Source organism: Conger conger, chromosome 2, assembly GCF_963514075.1.
Source record: "Conger conger chromosome 2, fConCon1.1, whole genome shotgun sequence".
Classification (NCBI taxonomy): domain Eukaryota; kingdom Metazoa; phylum Chordata; class Actinopteri; order Anguilliformes; family Congridae; genus Conger; species Conger conger.
In genome coordinates this window covers 73,644,555-73,669,932 of record NC_083761.1, presented here as the reverse complement: position 1 = coordinate 73,669,932, position 25,378 = coordinate 73,644,555, and the positions used below count along the sequence as shown (strand labels likewise).

Below are 25,378 nucleotides of genomic sequence, written 5' to 3'. Positions count from 1 at the left end.
AGCAGCACTCATGTACATTCACTTTCCTATTCAAACATTCCTGCCTTTTTTATAGAATAATCAAAGTTAAATCGTAGTTTTCTTTGAACAAAAAAGACACTTTTCAATATGATACAAAGTAAAGCACATTTCAAAACCAAGAAGAAACACATTTTAATGTAAAAAAATAGTTTTAATCACAAAACAAAATTTAAATAGTTTACATTTCCATTACAGTTTACAAAAGGCACAGCGGACAGAAGTTTGACAAACAGTGGAAGTGGCAATGCATTTATCACACTGCTATCTGCAGGAAGATGATGTTCTTATAAGTTATGGCTCAGACATTTTCTGATGCCCTGATATATTTGGTGAGGAATATTTTGACCTGGGAGATGTGCATGGTCTCTTTTATGGTGGTGTCACGGTTCCGTACCTGCACCAGCCCACTCTCCAGAGTGCTGTCAGCCATTAGCACGGTGAACAGCACCCCCATCTCATCATACCTTCACACACAGGACAGACGAGACAACGTTCCTGTCAGAAGCACCCAGCATAGATTCAGACTGAACTCTGTCTATCAACGGTCGAGACCAAGGTTAATTTAGACCGGTCTTGCTGAGCTTCCACAAATGTTGCAAATAATTTATTTGCTCTCAATTGTGAGATGTGCTCACACTAAAAAACACCCAAATGCTACTGCTGCACTCATGTACTACAATAGCATAATGGCTATCAAAGGGCAAAACAAATTAGTTTCAATCAAAATACTGATAAGTAACCATAAAAAAATAACAGTAAGTAATGGCACCTGACAAAGAAAAACAATGTGCTAAAACCAATATTCTTCAGTACCGTTTGAGGTCAACTGCTCTACACAAAACACACTGCGATTGTTCCGAGTGAGGGCACAATGTTTCTTGTATTGAATGCATTTCGAGAATAATCATCAAGCCCTCCCCTTTTTCATATCATACAGTTGCTTTAAAGTCAGAAATCAGAATTAAAAACCACAAAGAATTTTAACATTTAAATTTAAATTTACCAATGACTGGCCAGCAAATCAGTACATTGAGCAGCTTACTTTGTGCTGAGCTGCTCCATGGTGGAATGCATTGTGTCCAGGTAGCCGGGCCAGGCCGATATCCCTCCTTCCAGTAACTCCTGAAGTAAACCCTCACAAACCTTACAAAAATAGAAAATTGCTAATATTATTCATGTAGCTTTGCATTATCGCCTACTGTATATTAGTAAACCTGGAGATCTTGTTCCAGTTGCTCTGAGAATAACCATGTTAGTTATTGCTCGTGTCACTTGCCATAACACAGGATATTGGAATAACAAGGGAATCATACAGCTGAAATATATGTAATGTAGGACTTTTTTTAGTGTGCGGAAGATCCTATAGGAAGCACACTATACCTGTCGTAGTTCCACTGTGGGTCCACGGCCCATGTCCAAAGCAACTTTAACTGGAGCCAAACTGGGATGCAGCTTCAGCACCTACATATTGACACCCAGACAAACACGTACATACAGCGAAGCGCAAGTGTCTTTTCTTATGAAGAAACGTTTTTGTTTTGTTATTATTCATGTTAATCTGTTCATATAAAATACGTAATTGAATACTGTTATAGTATTCATTCGGGTTGCTGTTGTCCCAAAACTCTTAAAACTGTTCCCTATGCTGCTTTTGGTAGATTTACGATGAGGAGGAAATGACATCACCTTTCTCTTGTAGAGTCTCTGCTTACTGTCGGTTTTCTTAACCTCCTGTAGAGAGTTGTGCAGGTATGCCAAAACGCCACGGTCTATGTTCCCACACACAGAGATGACATGAGGCAACACATACTTCCTCCCATCTCTGCACTGTGGAGCAGAAGTGAATGCATATGAGTGACATCTCCCACCGTTCAGAACTGAATCCTGTGTCACTGCATCAACTCCTACTGTGGCCATCAAGCCTGCACGGCAACCCACAGCATCACTAGACTGCTTGTCGATAAGGATTTTGATTGGCAGGTCATTTCCAGTCTCATTAAACAATAGCACCTCCGCTAAATTCACCATCAGGAATCCATGATCGACAAGGAGTCTGAATGATCAACTGGGTCAGGCCTGTGGCCAAAGGACCTCCCATTCCTCCCTGGTGAGCGGATTCTGTTTTTTTAGGAACTGTATCACATGACTGGGAAAGATGCCTGATTTTCTCTGGAACTACAGCGTGAGGCAGAGATCCTTTACCAAGTATCCAGAAGTAAATGACATCAAAAAGGTTGGGATATTAAGCTAAGATATTTCACCCCATTATGACTGACCTGCAGTTTGGCACGGCTACCCCTGTGTGTCTGCAACAGCTCCGTGTCCCCCAGATTACACAGTGTCTCCAGGGGCTCGGCACCCCAGGGGAATTGGTACAGTATCCGGACAGCTCGAGATGCTCTTTCACCCTCTCCACCATCCGATACTTCACTGCAGCTGAAGCTGGAGGGGCCCAAGGCAAACTGAAGACAAAAAGACCAACCCAGCTCTAAAAACGAACATGGATTCCTTGCTCTTGGCATAACCACGAGATAATGTCACATGCAGAAAACAAGAATTCATTTATAACTATACTCAAAGAAACGCGTTGTGTTGTGATCCTTTGGTGGGAGAGAAAGGATCACAACATGGACATTAAAAAAAAAAGTGATGTGAAATGACTAGCGTTTATAATTTCCTCAAACATAGGGGGCAGGGGTGTATTTACAGAGGAAACCCTGAACCAAGCTGTTTTGGTGATTAAGAAATAAAAATTTTAAAAAAATCCACCCAGCAACCCACTTTTCGCCACCATTGCAGCCGCTGGCGTGCCCAGTAGTCCAGCCACTGGGAGGAGGTGCGAGGGGAGCAGAACCACACCAACGAGGCCCGCGTCACCTCAGCTGGGCTGACAAAGAGAGGGACTTAGATTAGGGCTCACAATTTACAGAATTGCACAATTTACTGAACGGTAGCGCTGAAATGAACCAGTTCAGTCAAAGCAATGGCAAGACAAACCGATGAGCCAGGCCCAAAATGCAGTGAGGGGGAAGTGAAAACATCAATGGACCAGGCCTGGGGCATTATGAAAAGGTTTGTTGAACAGAAATAAAAGCCTAGTGTTACGGTATAAACATCATGAGCTACATATGAAGCACAAGCAAAAAATTATAACTGGCAGTACATACAGTTAGGTCCGGAAATATTTGGACAGTGACAATTTCATAATTTTGGCCCTGTACACTACCACAATGGATTTGAAATTAAATAATCGAGATGCAATTGAAGTGCAGACTTTCAGCTTTAATTTGAGGGTATTTACATCAAAATTGAAGGAAGGGTTTAGGAATTGCAACAATTTTCATACATAGTCCGCTCATTTCAAGGGACCTAAAGTAATTGGACAAATGAATATAATCATAAATAAAATGTTCATTCTTAATACTTTGTTGAGAATCCTTTGCAGGCGATGACTGCCTGAAGTCTGGAACCCATGGACATCACCAAACATTGGGTTTCCTCCTTTGTGATGCTTTGCCAGGCCTTGACTGCAGCGGTCTTCAGTTGTTGTTTGTTTGCAGGTCTTTCTGCCTTAAGTTTTGTCTTAAGCAAGTGGAATGCATGCTCAATCGGATTGAGATCAGGTGATTGACTTGGCCATTGTAGAATATTCCACTTCTTTACCTTGAAAAACTCCTGGGTTGCTTTCGCAGTATGTTTTGGGTCATTGTCCATCTGTACTGTGAAGCGCCGTCCAATCAACTTTGCTGAATTTGGCTGAATGTGAGCAGACAGAATGTTCCTATAGACTTCAGAATTCATGCGGCTGCTTCCGTCTTCTGTCATATCATCAATAAACACTAGTGACCCAGTGCCATTGGAAGCCATGCATGCCCATGCCATCACACTGCCTCCACCATGTTTTACAGATGTGGTGTGCTTCGGATCACGAGCCGTTCCAAGCCTTCTCCATACTTTTCTCTTCCCATCATTCTGGTACAGGTTGATCTTAGTTTCATCTGTTCAAAGAATGCTGTTCCAGAACTGGGCTGGCTTTTTTAGATGTGTTCTGGCAAACTCTAATCTGGCCTTTCTATTCTTGTGGCTTATGAATGGTTTGCACCTTGTGATGAACCCTCTGTATTTGCTCTCGTGAAGTCTTCTCTTTATGGTAGACTTGGATAATGATACGCCTACTTCCTGGAGAGTCTTCTTCACTTCACTAGATGTTGTGAAAGGTTGGGTTCTTCTTTACCATGGAAAGGATCCTGCAATCATCAACCGCTGTTGTCTTCCGTGGACGTCCGGGCCTTTTTGTGTTGCCGAGTTCACCAGTGCGTTCCTTTTTTCTCAGAATGTACCAAACTGTTGATTTGGCCACTCCTGATGTTTCTGCTATCTCTCTGGTGGATTTTTTCTTTTTTCGCAGCCTAAGGATGGCCTGTTTCACTTGCATTGAGAGCTCCTTTGACCGCATGTTGTGGATTCACAGCAACAGCTTCCAAATGAAAATGCCACACCTGAAATCAACTCCAGACCTTTTACCTGTTTAATTGATGATGAAATAACCAGGTAATAGCCCACACCTGCTCATGAAACAGCTTTTGAGTCAATTGTCCAATTACTTTAGGTCCCTTGAAATGAGGGGACTATGTATGAAAATTGCTGCAATTCCTAAACCCTTCCTCCAATTTTGATGTAAATACCCTCAAATTAAAACTGAAAGTCTACTTCAATTGCATCTCAATTATTTCATTTCAAATCCATTGTGGTAGATTACAGGGCCAAAATTATGAAAATTGTGTCACTGTCCAAATATTTCCGGACCTAACTGTATCATTTTGAGCTTCTCATATTTTTATACACACACACACACACACACACACACACACTAAAAAGACAGACAGAAAGGAGATAGAAATGTTGTGCTGATGGCATTAATTGCTTAACCTAAGCCCTGGAAATACTGAAACTAGCGTAATTAGTCAATCAATTGGGTTCCCTTGGTGCACATTTCAAAACCACAACTAATAATGAGGATTACAGATACGTGGCAAAAATCTTAGCCAAATAAAGCACAAAACAGAGATGAACGCGGAGCCTCACCAGCTGGGTCCATCGGTTTGCCCCTCCAATGGCTGGTAGCACACACCCGTCTCTGCCAGGCCAAATGGCAGTCTCCTGTTCACCAGCTCGAGGGAAGGCAAATACTGCTCCAAAGCACCTGAGACACAGGTACCAGGTACCAGTGGGAAATGAACAGGTTTGTTCAAATACACAGCAATGTATACCCTAGATATCCAAGTGCCAATTACCTTGCAGCAGATTAGTCCGCAGTGTTGAGCTGTCCTGCAGTTGTTTGCTCATAGTGTCTCTAGCCTGGTCCCGGTTCAATCCCTTTTGGTTTATGATACGGTCCAGAGCAGTGCTGTCAACTAACTTCAGAGTGTTTTGTCCTGTTGCAGATATGGTCTTGGTCAGGTGCATAGTACTGATTCCAAATACCTGTGCCCTGGATATCACCACTGAAGTCCACCACTTATCCAGAATACTCTTTCTCAGTTCCATTCCCAAGGGTCCATAGGGACGGCTTATGCCAAGATGAAAGGGGTCCCCATTGAGTGCGTCACATATCATGTAATAGCGGTCTGAACAAAGTTGCATCAATGTCTTGATTTGATCATTGTCCTCAGTGTCGGACGCTAAACCTCGACAGTCTCTCCAAGGTTGAGGGGGATTCGCAAATCTTAACAACAACTGTGATGGCATATTATGTATGCCAATTTGCGTTCTTATACAACGCGTTAGCATTATTTCACAGACGCATATAGCTAACAATGAACTTATTTAAGAAATTAAGACAAAATGACAGAAACCAACAATATTTACTTAAGGTGAATAATATGCTGCGCATATCGGCACCGATATGCGAAGGACTCTTCCTGGGCCTGTATTCCGTTGAAATATTAACTAGCTTGGAAGCAACTAACTGCAAAATTAACGTTACCCAGCAAGCTAGCTAGTAAAGACAATATTTAGCCAACTAGTTCCACGTGGCTACTGACATGTTATACATAACATAATAATTGTATCCATTACATGTTAGTTCGCTTGGTTAGTAACTCACTTTAAGATTATTTGAATATTTATTGTAGACATATTATAGAAACGTGTTTCTGTATTTCTGTGTCTTTACTACGGCTGATCCATGCAGGCTATTCGCAAAGCTGGTCACGTTTTATCCCTGTAAAGTTTCTACTCAAACCTGCGCCTTGTGGCACATGAACCGGAAACGAATCTAGTATTTCCGAACCATTTCATAACGTGTTTTCAAGCTTGGCACCAACCTTCGTTTTTCTTCTGGCAAGTAAATCTTCCCTTTACTGAACATCCAATGTTGATTTTTGGTTAAATTAATATGAACCAGATAAATATTATCAGCCCGAATAGGATTATAGTGGATCTCTTTCATTGTTCTTCAAGAGCCACGATGACATTCCCTCTGAAGCTCATACACTCTTGTGGTTACCGGACGTATTGCAGTTCATTGATTGTCATGGCGAAATTACTGTTTTTGACTGTACTTTTAAAATATAGCATTTCTTCACGCTGAATTCATCTCCAGGGACTGATTTGTTTCTGAGCTACACTGCTATGGTGCCATAAATGCCCCAGTCAAACATGGCAGCCTACGTGAACTAGCTACATGCGGCATTTAGCAACTCTCATAGCGGAAGCTGTCTCCAGTTCTCGATGGCGAGGCGACGATAAGAGCAAGCACTTCAGAGCCAGTGTGTACGTCAATATGAAGTAACTAGCCATTTTGTTGCATCATACATAGATTATGTAATACGAGGTGTAGTCTTGCAAACATTCAAGATGGGGTTTATATACAATACAAACTAGCTCATTACGCTAGATCAGCGGCGAAGGTATATAATATATGGCCAGGTCGTATTATGCAATCCACATTACAAGTAGGATACATTTTATGTTCACAATGTTATGAAAATCAGCTCTGGTAACCCATTTGAAATAGTACTTTTCAAAACATCAGCTCCAAGAACATTGTTTAAGAAACGCTCCAACTGTTATAAGCAGCGAAATTTGTACCTTAGCCAATCAAATTGCTGTACAGGTCTTTATTACCTTTGGTTTACCAGACGCCTTCCTCTTATATGCAGAAAGCAATTTTAGTTCATAAGACGATCATCTCCAGATACCAGGAAAATATAACCAACCAAATTGGGTAAAGTACGAGGAATCCTGACACTGAATCATTTCAATGTTACTCGTGTAAACCAAGTAAGTTTATTCGGCTAACTTGAGTAAATATTCGCCATTACTACAACACTGAAGGTATGTGCATGCACAAAATGGCTTCCCTTAAATTTGGGTTAGATAATTCAATTTCTATAAAGAACTCACTGTGCCCATACGAGTGTAGCATGACTAGAACGCTGCTTGGCAAATAAACCACTCAAGGTGGACAAATGTTGTTTTGTTTAATCACCAATCTTGTGAATATATTTTCACAATTTGCACAAACCATTATCGGCAAGAAATGACCACTGCAGTGGTTGTCTGTGGCAAAACGGAACCTTGAAAGAAATTCAATACCAAGACAATGGTCTGGCCTTTATAGTCACCAACAAAACATTTTCCATCAAATTAAAGCCTTCAATTGACCATTTTCATAAGTGAGAACCATTCCATGGCGCAATTGTTTGTAAAAACATGTCAGCAGATTTTAATGTCTTAAATTACAACCAAAAATAAATACTGGCAATACAAGGGGGAAAAAATGCAAGACAATTTGGAATTTTTGAAGTTTTATTTGAAAGGCCATGCATTGCCTTCTGTTAAGATTTGAACATATCACTGAACATACTGTAAATCAAAAGATTTGCATTACCTAGTAAAAAAAAAAATAAACAGGAATGTGACAAATGGTAGGAAAAAGTGCACCATCACACTCCGCTGCACTGCAGACACCACTTGTATTCGCTTGCAAGACTTCAAAATGTTGAATATTCTCAACTCAATTGTAAAAATAAAAATACAGTACAATGCAGGATAAGAATATTGGACTTAAACAGGACAAAACAATAAATTACTCCTACAGGTTTTATGTGCGCTCGTTTACTGAGGGAAAGGTGGAGGCATGGGGTAGGGGACCATGGGCTGTGGAGGTTGCTGAGGCTGCTGCTGCGGGTTAAAGGGGAACTGGGGATGGCTCATGCCATTCTGACCAGTGCCCTGGTTTCCTCCAAACTGCTGGTTCTGGAAATTCTGATTTCCGAATGTGCCAGCTTGAGTCGCAGCACCACCAAAGTTGGACTGTCCACAGTTACCATAGCCATTCGCAAAGCCACTGCTGCTGTTGTCATAGCTGCTGCCCCCATAGCCTCCATTCTGTGTCTTTGTGCCAAAAACCTTCTTTGCTCCGAAACCCCTGTCGTTATCCCTGTCCCTAAAGCTACCAAAATCCCTCCTCCCGCCAGAATACCTATCCCGTCGGTCGTCTTTATAGCCACCTCTTCCCCCCCTTGAACGACCTAAAAAGGAAAAGCAGTGCATAACTTAGAAACAGACAGGATTTCAAATGACCAACAAACAGTATTACTACATTTCCATAATGTGCCCTGTGGCACTTTAAAACCATTAGCTGACTACAAAGCAAACTAGACATGGCAACTATCCCCAAACACCCTTAATAAAAATGGACACCAATAACCTGGCTCATCCACTTCAAAAAAAGTACAAAAAGTATAAAAAGTAAAAAAAGTCTGTAGATGAACCACAGTGTCTGTATCTCACCAATTGAATTTACCTCCTCTGTCTTCCACCATCTGGATCAGCTTGGGGTTGATTGCCTGATTGGCCTCGCGAAGCACAGAGATGAGGTCGCTGGCTTGTTTCATGTTGCCAGGAGTAAAGAAGGTGTAGGCTGTACCCGTTTTTTGACTGCGGGCAGTTCTTCCAATGCGGTGAATATAGTCCTCAGAGGAGTTAGGGTAGTCATAATTGATGACAAATTTCACATCTTCCACATCTGTAAAGTGTTGCAGTGTGGCAAAAAGCAACGTACAAGATTTTGCACACCACAACAGCCAAACCAAAAACACAAGTTAGCAAAACAGGGGGGAGGAAGAGAATAACTGGGCTGCAAAGAATAGCGTTAACACAAATCCAATGTTCAACTCCATGGGAATACTACTGTGGGAAGAGAGAAACGATGCACACTCCATTTGCTTCCGTCCAAAAAAAAGGAAAAAAAAAAGCGACCCTCCCTTTTTACCAAGAGAAAAACTGGATTGAAGTCTTACCATTAAGGAGTATGCATTCACTAGTCCTTTCCCAATGCAGCGAAATCCCCACAAATTGTCAAGTGACATCCAGGTGCTTCTACGCAGTAGGGCCGCTATGTGCACTGTTGCCTCCTCGTGTGCCAATATAGGACCTTTCAGTTGGTAAGGCTTTGAAGGTCCTTTTCCCTTACACACTCATGAGAAGCTTGCTATAAAGGCCACACTGCATGTCTTGCCAAGACCATATAGACCAGAACTAATTTGAGGGGTCCCAAAAAAAGAAAAAGCTCTATTTCACCCCTGATCTATCAAAAAGCATCTCCCCCCATCAGTCTCGTCTAGGCAAGATCTTCCAAGAAGCCAGTGTTCACTTGAGAAAATGTCTCTCGTTGGCAGGTCTCGACATGACTTAAAAACGCAGGCGAGGGAGGAACTTGAGCTTGGAATTTGGTATGAGGTTTTATGCTTCCTGTTACTCTTATGTCCGACTGTCGCTAAACATGTGCCAGTGGTCACCAATTGAGAGGTGATTAACTATGCTGAAACTGCTCTCTCCATTCCAGTACCAGCATTTTGAAACCGTTTTAACATCTGTTTGCAACACCCATGCTTTGACAAGCTTCACAAATAAGAGAAACTTTCCAAATCTCAAAACAATGACTTGCCACACAGTGCTCTACAACAGACATGCAAGGCATGGCAACGGCACAAAGCTGGGTTTGAGTTGGAACAGGGCTGGGTGAATGGCATTTCAAGTAAACCCATGGACAGAGAACAGATATGAATCAAAGAGCAAGGCTTAGCCACACTGCCTTTCCAAGATTACTGGCACACGATGCTGAGCTCAGCCTTTCACCTCTCTACGCGACTGGGTGGCAGCCAGTCGATCACTTCCAATAGTCCTCCTTCCCCCTCTCGAGGCCTGGACTTGTCATGCCTAGGCCCTGCCACAAAGACTCCACCTTTAGGTGAGAAAAACTCAGAAAATGCATAGAAGTTAAAGAAAGCAATACACTTTCTTTAAAGTAACATTTTAACATGGTACAGTGGGATATTTAAAAAGACACTAACCTAAACCTCTGGAGGCGACATCTGTGGCAATTAGGATGGGAGCCTTTCCGTATTTGAATTCTGGAAGAAAAAATAAAATAAATTAAGCCGTTCAGGAAAAGCCATTAGAAATGTACCTTTAAGTCACAAAAACAAATCAAGACTTGAAACCATACCATTGAGAACCCAGTCCCTCTCCTGTTGACTCTTGTCTCCATGAATGCCCATTGCTGGCCAGCTGAAAAGAGAATACGTTTTAGAAAAGAACCTTTGAAGCAGTAATGACAAACATGTGATGCACCACAGTATGAAGATACCTACCCATCCCTCCTCATTCTCCTGGTGAGGTCATCGCATCGCCTCTTGGTTTCCACGAAGATGATGGTCTTGTTCTCCTTCTCGCTCATGATTTCTTCCAGCAGGCGGAGGAGTCTACACAGAACATTAGGAAGAAATGCATCTTACCATCTGCTACAATCAAAGCTTATTTTTAACAAGACTTGAACCCTGAACTTGAGCACAGATCATTGTGGAAACTCACTTGTCATCCTTCTCTCCATCGTTGCACACATCCACGATCTGCAGGATGTTGTGGTTGGCGCTCAGCTGCAGTGCCCCCACGTTGATCTGGACGTAGTCCTTCAGGAAGTCTTCAGCCAACTGACGTACTTCTTTGGGCCAAGTAGCACTCCACATGAGTGTCTGACGGTCTGGCTGCAAAGTAGTCAAATATATTCATTTTACCAAGCTGTTCAGTTGAAGTTCAAATTGAGCAGAATTATGAATATTTTTTTTAAACTTACTCTGATCTGGTCCACAATTTTCCGGATTTGTGGCTCGAAGCCCATGTCGAGCATTCTGTCTGCCTCATCCAGAACGAGGTAAGTGCATCTACGCAAGTTTGTTTTTCCAACTTCCAGGAAGTCGATGAGCCGTCCAGGTGTAGCAATGCAAATTTCAACACCTGCGCAGCAAGAATTACAGGTTATTACAGTGCCTGCCATTAGTAGATGTCTCAGGAGGAGAGTTGCCCTCAAGGCAAGAACATACCTCTTTCAAGATCACGGATCTGTGGTCCCTTGGGGGCACCTCCATAAATACAGGTAGACTTCAGTCGAGATGCTCTCCCATATTCAGCAGCGACCTGTTGCACTTGCTGGGCCAACTCACGAGTAGGGGCAAGCACCAAACACTGAAAAGACACAAGGTACACTTACTAAAATGTTCCATTATGGCTATGAATAGGTTTTGTATTGCAGTACACTTAGGAGTACTTACGATTGGCCCATCACCGTGCTCCAGGAAAGGTTGGTGATTAATGTGCACAATTGCAGGCAGCAGATACTAAAATAATGAAAGGACAGCATGTTAAAAATGGATCTTACCTCAGTTTACATTTGTGCTCTGTCCACTATTTTCATACATAAGTGACTCAAGACAGGCAGGTTGGGGACTAGACTAAAATAAAACTGTCCCTGATGAAGCAAACTATACAATTGTATGGAGGGAAGCTGTTCCATAGGTATAGCTTACCGCAAGGGTTTTGCCAGATCCAGTCTGCGCAATCCCGACCATATCTTTCCCACTTAAAGCCAATGGCCAGCCTTGTGACTGAATGGGGGTGGGGTCTGTGAAATTTTGCTTGGTGATCACATCCATCACATAAGCTGTAAAAGAAAGTCAAAAGATAAGCTGTGGTTTCTCACATTCCATTGAAGCAGCAAGGAAGCAACAAAAATGTACATTTGTATTTTTTTTTTTTTTTTTTTTTTTTTTAAACTTACTTGGAAAACTGGCTTCATGAAATTTGAGCATAGGGTTTGGGCAGTCCCTCCCCTTCACGGTGACCTCTTTAGTTCTCCTGTATTGCTCAACCTCTTGCTGTAAAAGAAAGAGCGACTTCAATGACATGATCTCCAGGTGAGCTTTTAACACGTACACAAATTGGAGGCAAAGCTAATAGGTAATAGGTCCACATGGTAACCATACAGATTTAGCCTTGAACCTTGAATAAAACATGGAAGACTTTAAATTGACCACATACCGCTGGCCTCCGAGTGACATCAGGATGCTCCTGGTAGAAATTCTTCTCAAATTTTGGGAGCTCATCCAAGTTCCAGTGTTTCTTACGCAGTCTTTCCCCAGGATTTCCAAACTTTCCCTGAGGAGGCCCACCACGACTTCCTCCAAAACGTGGCGCACCGCCATATCTGTGGGCAAAGCAGTCCCGTTATTTTCCCAGCTCCATTGCCTCGTTTTTAGAGAACAAGGCCTCCTAGTTCTTAAATGGCTAACACTTTGGTAGCTAGCCAGCCAATTCACGTTTGTGAGCGAGCGCAACAGTTCACTAATGTTTAGCAAATTGATACGGCTAGAAGAATGCTAGCGCTAGCTGGCTACAGAAAAATGACAAAAAAGAAACGCAATTAACAGTAAGTTTTTAGCTTGAAATGGACATATTTACGTGGTTTAAAATACAGGGTGGATTCCATTTGTTTCTGCGTCACATTTTAAGCCGCTGCCATTTTACTTCTGACCGACAGAGGAACAAAGAAAAAAACCGGCCGGCATTTTGTATTCACATCCAGTTTCGCCACATGGCGAACAGGGCGACTGGTACAATACGGAAACGACTGCGTTCAATTTGAATTACGATCATCTCGGTCGACTAACATTTGAATACAAAACAAAGTATTAACAGTATATCTATTATTTGTTCATTCAAATACAATGTTCATTATTAACTAGCCAAAATTTTCCAACTGCGTACTGGCTTTAGATCGCTCATTCTGAAGCGGTACTCTTCAAAAATATATTCAACGTTAACTACATTAACTTTACTTGACGGCTTTCTCCATGTAACCACGCTAGCAATCAGCAATGATACCTAATAATTTTAGCGGAAGTTAGCTAGGTTAGGCTAGACGAAGACGATTTAGTGAGCTAGCTAACGTTAGCCAGCTAACTTGGTCAATCTTATTACATTTTAAAGCATCTTACCCTCTGTCTCTACCGCGATCTCTGTCTGAAAATCCAGGCATGTTGTCGACGAAGTGGGAGGGAAAAAAAAGTAAAACAATTAAATAATAATGACCGATTTAACGTTAAATACTAAGCCCCACTGTCCGACAAACGTAAGCAACTGAGTGGATGAGGGGAAAATGCCGGCGTCTGAACTGGCACTACTGGTTTATAAGGCAACAGGGAAAGACACGAGCTCGTGTCGTAGTCTTTGTATCCATCCGCCTATCACCGGCCCTACTTTTATACCAAAGGAAACTGGGGGAGGTGAACGGAGATCAAAATGTCTCGATTGGATTAGAAAGCAAAGGGTCATATTAACATAAGGGTTTAAAATATATGTAGATATTCTGATAGAATCATTGTTACAAGTTGGTGCGATTTATAATTCCTTCACGTCGATAGTAGGCATCTATTCGGGGCATATTCATTTTCACTATTATTTTTCTGTGACGCAGTGAATTGGATGTTCCACACATTCATTTTTTTAAACATTATTTTGTTTTTTACTAGCTATCGTTTCGTTTTAGCTACGATGTGTATTAAGTTTAAAATAGCTTCTTTAAACAATTCTTAGTCTAAAGTTTTTCCCGGTTAGGTTACGTCACACAGCTACATCGGTGGATGTAATTTATCTGGCTAATGCTTGAAACACTGTAACAGTCAAACTGTTTAAACCTGAGCATTGTGTGAAGATCAGACACTATATAACTGTGGCAGGGTGGTTTTCTTTTAAAATAACTAAAATACATAAAACTGCCGATTTACAGACCTCACTCCCTAATTATTGTAGTTTACAAAGTGCTCACCTTTGTATTGCACTGTTAGTTGTATGTTACACAATATAAGTTAAGTATATAAGTAGTTTAGTACTATACTGTTTTATTATTGATTAAATATTATTTTAATTGTATTCCATTAAAGATAGGCCTACTGCATTTCATATATAAACGCATACTACTTTCCAAAAGCTACCTCTCAAATATAATCGCACAAGTACATTATACAAAAGCAAAGATGGAAGACTGAAAATTGACCCCAGTCACAGAAGTTTCAAGCGAGTTTCAGGCAAAATTGGGGGGAAATCTTTTAATGATTATAAATAGACTCTGTCAGAGAACAACTTGTCAACAGGTTATACAATTCAAATCAATATATTTTTAAAAAAGGCCATCAATCAATCTTTATTATGCCATATTGAAACTAGACTTGCAGATAGGCCCACGTGCACAACACAAGACAACATACACAGTACAAAACTCAAATGCCAAATAACCTTTATATGGATTTAAAAGCCATCCATTCGTTAGTGTGTAATACTTGAAACATTAACAAAATGTATGTACATTTGTAAACATTAAAACCCAGAAGGGATGCTTTCCACGTTTCCTAACTTCTGGTTATTTTCCGTCTTTCTAGGAGAAAACGAAAGGAACGATAAATTATGTAACCGCATAGTTGCACCTCCATTATTGCATTAGGCAAGATCTTTGTCGGGAAAAACAAACACACACGTGAACACACCAGGCTGGCCAGACGTTTGTTGTCGAAGAATAATTAGATTGTTTTTCCATACACCTCATGTTGTTTGCAAGGAAACGATTTTTTTCCCCTCAGCACGCTGAGGCGTTGTGGCAATGTCCTTTGTTGAGTGACTAATATGAAACGCATTTGAATGAAACAAATTGTTGTTGTTTAAAGGTAAGATTTCGTAAACCATAACATAAAAATCATACACATAAAAATATATAATTGACAAAGTTTAGACACATACAGGGTTCCAAAGTAGCTGGAGAATTGCCAACACGATGGATCTACTTTCTTAAAGTACTAGGGCGACGCAGTAGGAAAGAACATCAATGGATGTACTGAGGCACATCCTTTACCGGTAAATGACGTCAATGCAACCGCCTGTGAATAATTTAACCAAGTGAAAATATACTGCTTGTTTACGAAACCATATTTGAATGTAGTCTCACTATTCGTGTATTTATTCATGTTATTTGATGAAAGTATACAAATGGTACAGTATTTTTCGGTGTAATTAGAATTGTTTCGATATATATCTTACGTTATATCCGGAAGCACATTTCTGGGCACTGCAGCCAATCACAGTTTTCTCCTGTTTTAAATGTCCAGACTCGGGGAAGGAGACGCCTCCCAATGTATTCGTTGTCTGTTCCCAAATGTCTTGACCAGACTGACGTTAACGTTACAGTCAGGTCAGAGCAACGTTTTTAACACAAACGTAGAGACCGAGCTTGTAAGCTACCGCTTTACATCGGGGTCAGCTAGCGCTAGCTAAAGGGATTCATGGGAACCCAAGAAGAGAGAGGTTAGTGACTGATTTGTGAAACTAAGCAAGCCCCATGAATATAATTTTATTTGTACTTAGCTGGCTAACATTAGCCAACTTGATCATTAACTTACTTCCAATGGGCTGAGTCGTATTATTGTGATCTAATTAAGGCTAGTTAGCTAGTTGCAAGCTAGCTAGTCCTGTCTAACGTCACTCAACACAAGGACGTTGTTGCAAGTTAGCCAGCATTCCTAACTTATCTAACGTTAGCTAGTTAGCATTGCCGATTGTTCAGTCAGCATCTTTTGCTAGCTTGTTAGCTAACAAACGGCAACGTTTATTCTGACAGCTAGCTAATGTTGCCAGCTGACTTGGCACTTACACATCTGGTTAATAAAGTCTAACTAGCCAGCTAGCGAGCAACTAACTTTAGGTAGCCAACGCTGCCTTGGCAACCAGCTCACTGGTAGCTAACTGGAGTTACCAAGCGGATCCCAGAATTATAGATGTGTGGACACAGTGACTATAGGAAGTTGGCTAGATAGCGAGCTAATCAGCATCTTGCGAGTTTATGCCTGTGATAGCTAACGTTAGCTATACAAACGTTACCTAACATTACTAGCTACAATTGTTGGCCATATTACAATTGAGGTTATTGAAAGTCCTGTGGCTACTTAACCCGAGTTACCTTATTAGAGTTACATTTGCTATTTTAATAGCTAGTTTAACGTTAATGGTAACGACAACGCAAACCGCTAACTTAACGTTACAAGCTTGACACGGCCAACGTCAGTATAGAAGTTTGGCTAATATTATCTATTGTCATTCGAATGCATCTAAACTTCGGAATGTCGCTTGCAAACAGTAAAGAGTAGCTAGCTAGTGGGGTTAGCTGGCTGGACAATTGGTTAACGGCACATATATTACGTTGGTATATTGCCGCCAGTCTTTCGATGAGGCGCCAACATTTACTTGGCAAGTGTCGACGACCTCAATTTACGAGTTAAGATGTCGTTAGATAAGATGGTGTTAACGTTAGAGCTAGGCATTATTAATTAGCTGAAACAGCTAGGCTAGTTAACATCTACGACCAGCTGTTGTGAACCTCTCCCTTAGACTACCAACTGTAGCAATACATATTTTCATAATTAGTTATATTATCTCAAATGGTAGTTCAAATTACTGCCGTAATTAACATTTACGTTTGGTCAGCTTCTTAACGTTCTTAATGTGTTTCTTTGTAACAGATTGGGTGGACGTGGCCAATGATCTTCTCAGCAAGTGTCATATTAACCTGAGGCTGAGGAAGGTGACAGACTGTGACGCCAATGTTTTTGTTGCTTTGTATGAAGCAATCCTGGGGGAAAAGGTCCCAGGTAAACTAACGGTTAAAAACCGAATCTCTTCCTAAATGCAACTCCTCTTATCTCTTGCCAATACAATAGTTTCATCCTGCGGCTTTCATTTGTCCCATTTAATTTATATTTCTATACCCTTAGTGTACTATTTACTATTATTGTTTGTTTAACTGATGGCATTAATCCAGAGACAAGTTAGTGCTCTTTTTCTATTTTTCCATTTTATATGATGATAATGCAATGAAGAATTTTTCATGTGTAACAGCCATGTTGCCCTGCCTCTGCCCCATAAAGTCCACAATCTTATAACTTGTTTTTATCGATTACTCTTATGATTATTTCATGGGTGCGGTTTTTGAAACCATCAAGGATGGATTCCGCATTGTAAATCTAATAAATGGCAAGAACAGCATTTAAGTGCTTCATGACGGGTATCAGAATATTTAGTAGTTTGTTTTTGACTAGCAATATGAGGAAACAGAATCTTGCAATGGTTGGTGTAAGGTTTGGATCAGAACCTTCTTCCATTGTTCCAAGATCCTGTTTCCTTGTACCGCTGGTCAAAAACAAACTACTGCATGCTTGCATATGTATCCAGAGCCAATTACGCAGATTGTGTAATGGATTGGGAACCGGAACCTTAAAGACCTGAGAAGTTTTTATACCCGTGCCTTACCGGTCTGGTAAAACGTACAGTGAAGGGTATACTAGGTGATGATTATGAGGACAGTGAAGGGTATACTAGGTGATGATTATGAGGACAGTGAAGGGTATACCAGGTGATGATTATGAATACAGTGAAGGGTATACTAGGTGATGATTATGAGGACAGTGAAGGGTATACTAGGTGATGATTATGAGTACAGTGAAGGGTATACCAGGTGATGATTATGAGGACAGTGAAGGGTATACCAGGTGGTGACGGGCTGTTTCTCTATCTGCAGATTACATTGCTGCTCCCCGGAGTCAAGAGGATGACATTCACAATGTGCAGTCAGTTATTGACTCTCTAGCTCTGGATTACCTGCAAATCAGCTTGTCTCACATCACAGGTGAGCAGACCGTTCATTTTATATTGCCTATTTACGAGCAGTAGTATCATTTACATAACTTGTGTCCATGTCAATCTCTCCTATCCAACTTACAGAGCGCTGTGGTAATTCACTTACCCTTTCACTTACAGTGCATGACCCTTTTTATCCAAGCATTTTATGTCCCATTGATTGCTCCTGTCATCTTCAGAAATTCCTATTTACCGTGATTGTCATGATCGAACGAATGGCAATTCAGTTGACAGACAGTGGCGACCGCTTATAATGGCAGAGCTTTTTAGAGGACGCTATTTATGGTCACTTCAACAGGCTACAAACGCTTGAAGCAATCACATGGTCCTCATGTGATTTCATTTATTGCAAGAATATTAAATGGTAAATTGTTCTTTTTTTTATTCATTTTCGCATTCGGAAAATGACATTCCAGGAATTGTCTGTTGTAAATTGAGGTGGTGCTGTTTTTACCCTGTGAATTTGTGAATGTTTAACAAATAATCCCAGGGCAATTTCTGCCACAAACAAAAAGAACAACAGGGCCTTGTTCAGTGGGAATATCGCTCCGTTTACGGTCGTCCATTAGATCCTATTTATGAACGTGAGGTTACAGGGTTACTGTTCAAAACTAATATTTCTGTCCTTTCTCGGTCTCACTGTTGGTTCATTTTTTTTTTTTTCCAGGTGAGAATGTTGTAACGGGAGACAAAGAATCCATAAAAAACTTGCTGGAAATTTTTGATGGGCTGCTGGAGTATCTCACTGAGCAGATATACGAGGAGGAGCCACTGCATGAAGACGGAGCAGGTGAAGTCCTCTTTGTTCTTCTCGCAGGAACGCACTGTGTCTCCTCAAATTGACAGACAGACTGTAATGTTGCTCTGAAGATGCCTGTGCTTGGAAACTGCTTTGCAGTGAGTTGTCCAGTTTTGCTGAGCTCCTCTGTATTCTAACGCCCCAAAGCTCACGCTGCCAAGTCTGTGTTTGAATGAGATCATCAGCGCACATGAACTGGACGTAATGGGTTTAAACTGACTGCAGTCGGGATTACAGGGAGCGTTTATGGATTGGTATAACTGTGCCTGCCCTTGTGTCTGTCACACTCCCTCCTGTCTGAATGCAGCCGTCACGCCGGCTGGCTTCAAATGGTCATGTCCTGGTAAATACTCTAAGCTTATGCCAGGTGAGGATGGGGTGGGGGTCTTGTTTCATGCTATAGCTATCTAGTAAACGTAACATACCAACTGGCGAAAATCTTCCAGATCCCTAAAGTTTATAACCAGGATGTCACAAAATGATACCCTCTTTACTGGCAAGATGTATATACGTATTTGTTTGAGAAACCTAGCGTATGCACACACACAGCCGTAAAACGCAGCAGCCTGACATTTTCTTTATGTAATTATTTGGGATGTGTGTACGTATGAATGGAGCGACTCCCTTGCTGTCACACGGGTCTCCACAATGGCAATAAGCGCGTACTTCCATTGCTAAAAGCCTGCCCGCGTTTTTGATGACTCATCCGTGAAGGGTGTGTCGGTCTGGTGCGATGCGGATGAGGAACCAGCCGCAGCAGCTTCTTCTGATACCCCAAACGGGACGTTTCTCGTATCGCCACTAAATCCTCTGTCCACCTCACGTGTCCATTCGCCCTCAGGCTGAAATGCTATCCCCAATGCTCAGGCAGCACCAAATGCTATTTGTGAAATTATTTCCTTTTTTCTTTTTTAAACCTTGCATTTATGTGCTTAATTCCTCTTTTTAGACCAGATTGTTTTCCCATGAAACTGAAAATATGAGGCCCTACGGAAGGTAGTGGGACCTCAGGCCTGGTGGCTGCAGGGAGCAGTGTGTACAGGTGTCTGTCTCATCCGACACGTCTCTGTTTCCCGCAGCAGAAGAGCCAGCCGGGCTCCCTGGCATGGCTGCGACCCACACCTCAGCCCCCGGGAGAGACCACCCAGAGCAGCAGGAGAACCTGCTGGAGAGGGTATCTCAGTGCTCCAGCGTGCAGTGAGTCCATGCTCCGACTCGCCTATCTCCACATCCGTCCGCTTGTAATGGCAGCTGTCTGAGTAACGTTACAGTGGAGAAAGTCTTTCCTCCTCCCTCTGGTCCCTGCGTGCATGGCCGTCCCGTCAGGGTGGGGCTCTGATCCTTATCGGGGTCACACACAGAGGTCAGGGGAGGTGGAGGGCTCGAACGCAAAAAGAGGCGTGTTTCTCCGTGCTTTCAGGGCTCTGTGTTCGGAGAGGTGAGCGCGCAGGACAGAACAGTCCCCGGGGCATTCGTGCGCTTGTCTCGTGTGTTTACTTTTACTCCTCGTCCTGGCGCGATGGTTTCATTGCGTTTACTGGAGAGTAAACAGGGTGGAATGAGTCACTGTAATGATGGCAACAGCTGTTCTAACCAGCAGCACATAAAGTGGTCTGACTGCATTTTGTTCCTCGTGCGTTGAGATAATGAAAAAGTCTACTGTCTGCACAGATCACATGACCCGGGACGCTCCATGGTCTCTTGGTAGCTATGTTGACGCATGTGACACGGAGGCATTTTATTACACAGTTTCAAGCAGCGTTTGAACAGCTCATTTCAGATCTCATTACTTGAAGTGAGGTGAGTGCGATGCTTTCGCTGTTGTGGCTTGGTAAGGCTTGCAGGAAACTCCAGGAAGCTTAGCGCTCCCTTCTGAAGTCCGTGCCCTCGTTCAGATTGTGTCCCGATAAACAAAACCACATTCCTTTCGGTACAGGCGCAGCTTTTGTGTTGTGAAATATTTGCACTTCTGTTTGCACATCATATACATGTGTATATTGTATGCCCATTTGTACACACCGCTAATGGTGCTATCGTAATGAACAACAATGTCTGATTTTGCAGCTCGACTGTCCAGTCCAGCAAACACTCCCTCCCTTCCTGGAGTGCTGATGGGTCTGAGTCCACCGCGGAGCTTATTCGGTTGGGAGATTCGGCCCGGACGTTCACTGCCAAACAGAGAGGTGGGACGCACTGCTTGCTGTTCACGGTTCATTGAGGAACGGTTCATTTTGCGGAAGACGGAAGAATCTTCTTTTGTGTGCTACTGGCTGCACGGGGCATGTGGTGTTGTCTCTTTTGAAGCATTTTAAACTTCTAAGCTTCTAAGATTGACCCAGGGCAAGTTTCCCTCCTTTCAGTCGGTCTTTGTTTTACCCACAGCTAAGCTTCAGACCCAGGGTAAAGATTCAGACTTCTCCCTCTGAACGCCTGTGCTCAGATCCGTTGGACAAACATAGCAGACAGCCAATGTTTACATTCAGCAGCACGAGAGCGTAACGGTAGAGCCGTCTGATTGGACAGTAAACATTCCACAGGTATCCTACAGCTGACCCAGTCGCTGTTCCACGCTAGCTATTTCGGCAGTATTTCAGGTGATTTCTGGGGTTAGCTGTTGGTGCAAATGAATGGAGCCAGCTAGCTTTGCCCAGGGGCTAAGATTGGTGCTGTTTCAGTATCGACTGTGAGGGGTAGTTCAGTGTGAAAAGCCCTAATAGACTAATAGCCCTGGGCTATCCTTGGCTCTGAAGCCCAAAGTGAGCTCATCCTGTGTTCACACAAGCATTTGGGCTGAGCGATCCCACTTGTTATTCTGGCACTGTGCTTGGGGGTATTTCTGGGGTTGAAGGTACAATGGGTAAGATTTTTTTCTTAAAACATTGTTACAAGACCATTGTAAATCCCCCATCATTGAAACAGGCTCTCTGACCCACCCTCTGCCTGTGTTTATAGTCCTTAAATTCGGGTTTCAAAATATACAGTTTGGCACTGTACCAAAACATCGTATAGCTGTACAATAATTCAAGCTTCTTGAATTATTGCTTGGTTCTAATTGCCACAGGCAATGGCGTTTCAACGTCAGCACGTTCACAGAGAAGGGGTTATTTGTTGCTGCAATTCCTCTCTTGACCGTTAGAAGTCAGAAATTACCTATTGTACCTTTAACTCAAAGACATCGGCGCTAACCCTGCTCTAGAGGGAGGGTCAGCTAGCCAAGGGCTAGGGTTGCTGCTAGCCCTCTTTAGAATGTGCAAGTTCAAGTGTGAACACTGACTTAGCCCTGGGTTAAAGTCCCTCTTAGCCCAGGGCTGAGGACCGTGAAAAGCCCTAATGTGCAGCAAGCTTTGCGCTGGCGTGGTCGGTCCGGCCCGTTTGCTCCAGTTTCCCCTGCAGCTCCTCCATACACATGAGGATGATGCCCTCTACATGTGCAGGGATAATACACAACAATGTTATCCCCATGACAGGAGCCTGTTTGTTTAGTCTGTGTTTTTTTAAAAACTGGAATTAGGGGAAATAATAAGATCTTCGCTTCTGATGGCACACCTAATCACTTAATTGCAAGTAAGGTATCTCTGTATGGGTTGTGTATTCGGTGGAAGTAACCTCCCCAAAATGTTATGACCCTCCCCAGCTGTTTATGTTCTTAAGCTTCCTGGTATGCGGTTTGATGCGTGTTTAGTCACGCCGGCTGTATTTGCATAGCTGTGTTGACGCCGTGTTGACGGACGCGTTGGTGTTCTCAGTGTGCAGGAGTGCGAGCGAGCAGTCTGATGGTGCGGTCAGCGCCGACCGGAGGGCCTGCGAGCTCCCTCGCTCCAGCGGCTCCTGCCCCCGGGGGATGATGTCACCGCACGGCCGAGGCGCAGGCGAGTGAGGAACGCGTTGGGCTCGGCGGAAGAAGGGTGGAAACGGCGAACGTGCTTCTCTTAAACTTGTGTGTGTCCTGCGTCACAGCGCCCGTCACCCAGGACCTCCCGAACGCCAGCGCCACCCTCATGAGGGAGCCCCTCCGCTCGGCCGTCCCCCTCCTGCCCCCGTACCAGACCACCCCCCAGCGGACAGAGCACCGGGGCCCCTCCGGCAGCCAGTCCCCCGCCAGCGCATCCAGCCACCGGGGGGAGGAAGAGGAGCAGCGGCCTCCTCTTATCAGAGCAGTGAGTTACTGGAGTGAGATACAGGAACACTGAGTTACTGGAGTGAGATACAGGAACACTGAGTTACAGTAGTGAGATACAGGAACACTGAGTTACTGGAGTGAGATAGAGGAACAGTGAGTTACAGTAGTGAGATACAGGAACACTGACTTACAGTAGTGAGATACAGGAACACTGAGTTACTGTAGTGAGAGAGAGAGAGAGGAACAGTGAGTTACTGTAGTGAGATAGAGGAACAGTGAGTAGTGTGGTTTTATCTGCAGAGCCATCACTGCTGTCCTGGTGTGGGAAGTTTATTCTGGGGCTGAAAACAGTGTAAATACAGAGTAGCACCTGTGCTGAGTGTATATACTGCATTTAAGCCCCAGAAGCAGAAATGCCAACCAGAAGTATCACCTTTCTGCGTGACTCACTCATAAGATGTTGAGACTGGTGAGAGTAAGCTTACTAAATATTTATATCGATGTGAACAAACGATTAGGGTTGACACGGGGGTTTGTAAACTAGGACGCGCCACCGGTGAGGCGTGAGGTCTGGAGGCCACACGGCCGTAGTCCCGTTTCTCTCTGGGACTCCCCGGCCGCGGTTTGCGCACGGTTCCCCGCGCGTTCCCGTGACGTGGCTGGGAGTGTGGGACAGGTTTGAACCCGTCCCGCAGAAAGGGGCTGATCGCGTGACGCCCTGACAAACCTTTGCCCGCGGGGGAGGGAGGGGGGCGTAGGAGCTCTTTTGTGTGAGGTGTTAAGTTCTTTTCGGCACTCCCCGGCCGGATATGGCGACGGACGTTCGCGCTACTTGTGAACTGTGGGCGGTGGCAGCGCGCGCGTGGGCGTGCAACACTCGTGAGAGCGGCTCTGAACTCTACCCGAGAGCAACAACAAACACACAAAAGCACTGCTGAGTTTTACCCATCGAGTCTGTATGAGTAATGTGCTCCTCACTACCTTTTTGGGGCTACTCATTATTCCCACAACTTCTAAGGGTGGTATAACATGTCATTACACCTGCCTGCCTCTAAATGCCCACGTTAGTTGCATTAAACTAGGATAGCTGTCTAGGAGTGATTTAAATATAATATACTATACTATACTATAATGTTGGAAGTTCTCACCTCTAAATAATCACCGGTAGGAACGTCCCAGTCCTCAGTTGCGCCCCCCCTTTCCCAATCTGGGCAATTATAACATTTTCAAAAATATAGTGCTCTCATTCAGGCAGTAGCAGTGCTATTGCTTTCAGTTCGACTGAACTGCAGAGACATGCACTCACACTGCACTCTCAAACACTGCTGATTCAGGCCTGTGTACCACGGAAGCCATTTTAGCGAGATTATTTCCTTTACTTCATTCTCCTGGAAAGCGATCGGTGGAAAAAGCCACCCAAATGGTTCCTGCAGTCGGTGTTTAAATGCGTTATGAGCTCACGCGCGGTTACATAAGCCGATCGGAGTTGTGGGTCGGAGTTGAGCAACATTCCTATGCAAAGTCTTTAAGCTTCGGTTTTCGGGGTGTGGAGTTTCCTGGCAGTTCCTTTATTGTTGAGTGTGACGTTAGCGCTCGGAACACAGCCTCTCTGCATTACAATGCTCAGAGGCTAATGGTCGCTCCCGGCCCTTCCCCTGCACTGTGTGCGTGATGTGCCGTCCTTTCAGAGGGAAATTGAGTGTTAACACCCGCGCCCCCGAGTGCCCTTTGTCTGTGCCTCTCTCTGACGGTCCTCTCCTCTGCCCCCAGAACGGCGTGTCCCCCAGGCCTCTGTCTGACACCGTTCCCGCTAATGGACTGCAGTCTCCCTGCCACTTCCTGGGTAAGCGCTGCTCGCAGCTGGCTCTCCAGGAGGCTGCCGACACAACAGCTTATTTCATAAAAGGTCACTATAAAGTGTAGCCCTGGCCTGAAGCTAAAATAATGCACTTTTGCTTTCATTATGCACCGTGTGGGCACAGGCACAGATGGAGGTCCCTTTTTTTAATAACTCTCATATCACTGTTGAAAAGGTGTGGTTTGCTCAGTTTGTGATGTTTCCTCATTGAGTTGTGTGGTTGGTCTGCAGATGAGACCGAGAGGCCGATGTCCAGTCAGAAGGCGGTCAGCTCTGAGGTGGACAGGAAACAGATGGAGGTGAGGCTGGAGTTTCCATTAATGCATGTCACATGACCTCTCCCACCCCTTCGTCAACTCAGGACCTTCGGTTTAGAATCGGCCTCTTGTCAATGAAAGAACAGGTTCACACAAAGACTCCAAAACCAAGCAGAGTTCACATAACACCTCAGTTACCTGTGGTGCTTTCTTCTGTATGATGGCCAGTGCAACACTCAGAC

General features: G+C 43.5%; 3 protein-coding genes across 9 annotated transcripts in view; 1 reads left to right on the top strand and 2 right to left on the bottom strand.

Annotated features, from left to right (window-relative positions):
* Positions 1 to 151: 151 nt before the first annotated feature.
* On the bottom strand, positions 152 to 6,746 carry polg2 (polymerase (DNA directed), gamma 2, accessory subunit). 4 transcript variants are annotated; one of them, XM_061231056.1, is made up of 9 exons: positions 6,128 to 6,746; positions 5,316 to 5,456; positions 5,107 to 5,224; positions 2,803 to 2,908; positions 2,298 to 2,483; positions 1,708 to 1,848; positions 1,402 to 1,482; positions 1,064 to 1,164; positions 152 to 485 (listed from the first exon to the last, which is right to left on the bottom strand). In XM_061231056.1, exons 2-9 carry the CDS (start codon positions 5,365 to 5,367, stop codon positions 320 to 322), a joined length of 951 nt encoding a protein of 316 aa, XP_061087040.1. In that variant the 5' UTR covers positions 5,368 to 5,456; positions 6,128 to 6,746; the 3' UTR covers positions 152 to 319. The 4 variants fall into 4 exon arrangements, with proteins under 4 accessions (XP_061087040.1, XP_061087041.1, XP_061087039.1 ...); XM_061231057.1 differs by having other exon boundaries at positions 6,348 to 6,746; XM_061231055.1 differs by having other exon boundaries at positions 5,316 to 6,746.
* A 1,069-nt stretch (positions 6,747 to 7,815) lies between these two features.
* Positions 7,816 to 13,558, bottom strand: ddx5 (DEAD (Asp-Glu-Ala-Asp) box helicase 5). Of its 2 annotated transcripts, none has more exons than XM_061229328.1 (13): positions 13,362 to 13,558; positions 12,406 to 12,571; positions 12,146 to 12,242; positions 11,895 to 12,028; positions 11,640 to 11,705; positions 11,412 to 11,553; positions 11,165 to 11,325; positions 10,903 to 11,075; positions 10,683 to 10,793; positions 10,538 to 10,599; positions 10,383 to 10,442; positions 8,834 to 9,055; positions 7,816 to 8,558 (listed from the first exon to the last, which is right to left on the bottom strand). In XM_061229328.1, the coding sequence occupies exons 1-13, from the start codon at positions 13,400 to 13,402 to the stop codon at positions 8,143 to 8,145; spliced, it is 1,851 nt and encodes a 616-aa protein (XP_061085312.1). In that variant the 5' UTR covers positions 13,403 to 13,558; the 3' UTR covers positions 7,816 to 8,142. The 2 variants fall into 2 exon arrangements, with proteins under 2 accessions (XP_061085312.1, XP_061085318.1); XM_061229334.1 differs by having other exon boundaries at positions 8,389 to 8,558; positions 8,821 to 9,055.
* A 1,799-nt stretch (positions 13,559 to 15,357) lies between these two features.
* Positions 15,358 to 25,378, top strand: part of LOC133118955 (centrosomal protein of 95 kDa-like) — a 20,080-nt gene continuing 10,059 nt past the window's right edge. Inside the window, exons 1-10 of one of the 3 annotated variants that reach the window (XM_061229292.1) lie at positions 15,358 to 15,717; positions 16,929 to 17,057; positions 17,984 to 18,091; positions 18,770 to 18,892; positions 19,981 to 20,098; positions 20,966 to 21,084; positions 22,648 to 22,770; positions 22,859 to 23,058; positions 24,792 to 24,864; positions 25,111 to 25,178. In XM_061229292.1, coding sequence (XP_061085276.1) covers positions 15,696 to 15,717; positions 16,929 to 17,057; positions 17,984 to 18,091; positions 18,770 to 18,892; positions 19,981 to 20,098; positions 20,966 to 21,084; positions 22,648 to 22,770; positions 22,859 to 23,058; positions 24,792 to 24,864; positions 25,111 to 25,178 — 1,083 coding nt within the window. In that variant the 5' untranslated portion in view covers positions 15,358 to 15,695. The remainder of the gene's footprint in view (positions 15,718 to 16,928; positions 17,058 to 17,983; positions 18,092 to 18,769; positions 18,893 to 19,980; positions 20,099 to 20,965; positions 21,085 to 22,647; positions 22,771 to 22,858; positions 23,059 to 24,791; positions 24,865 to 25,110; positions 25,179 to 25,378) is intronic. The other 2 variants (XM_061229301.1, XM_061229309.1) reach the window with 2 other exon arrangements.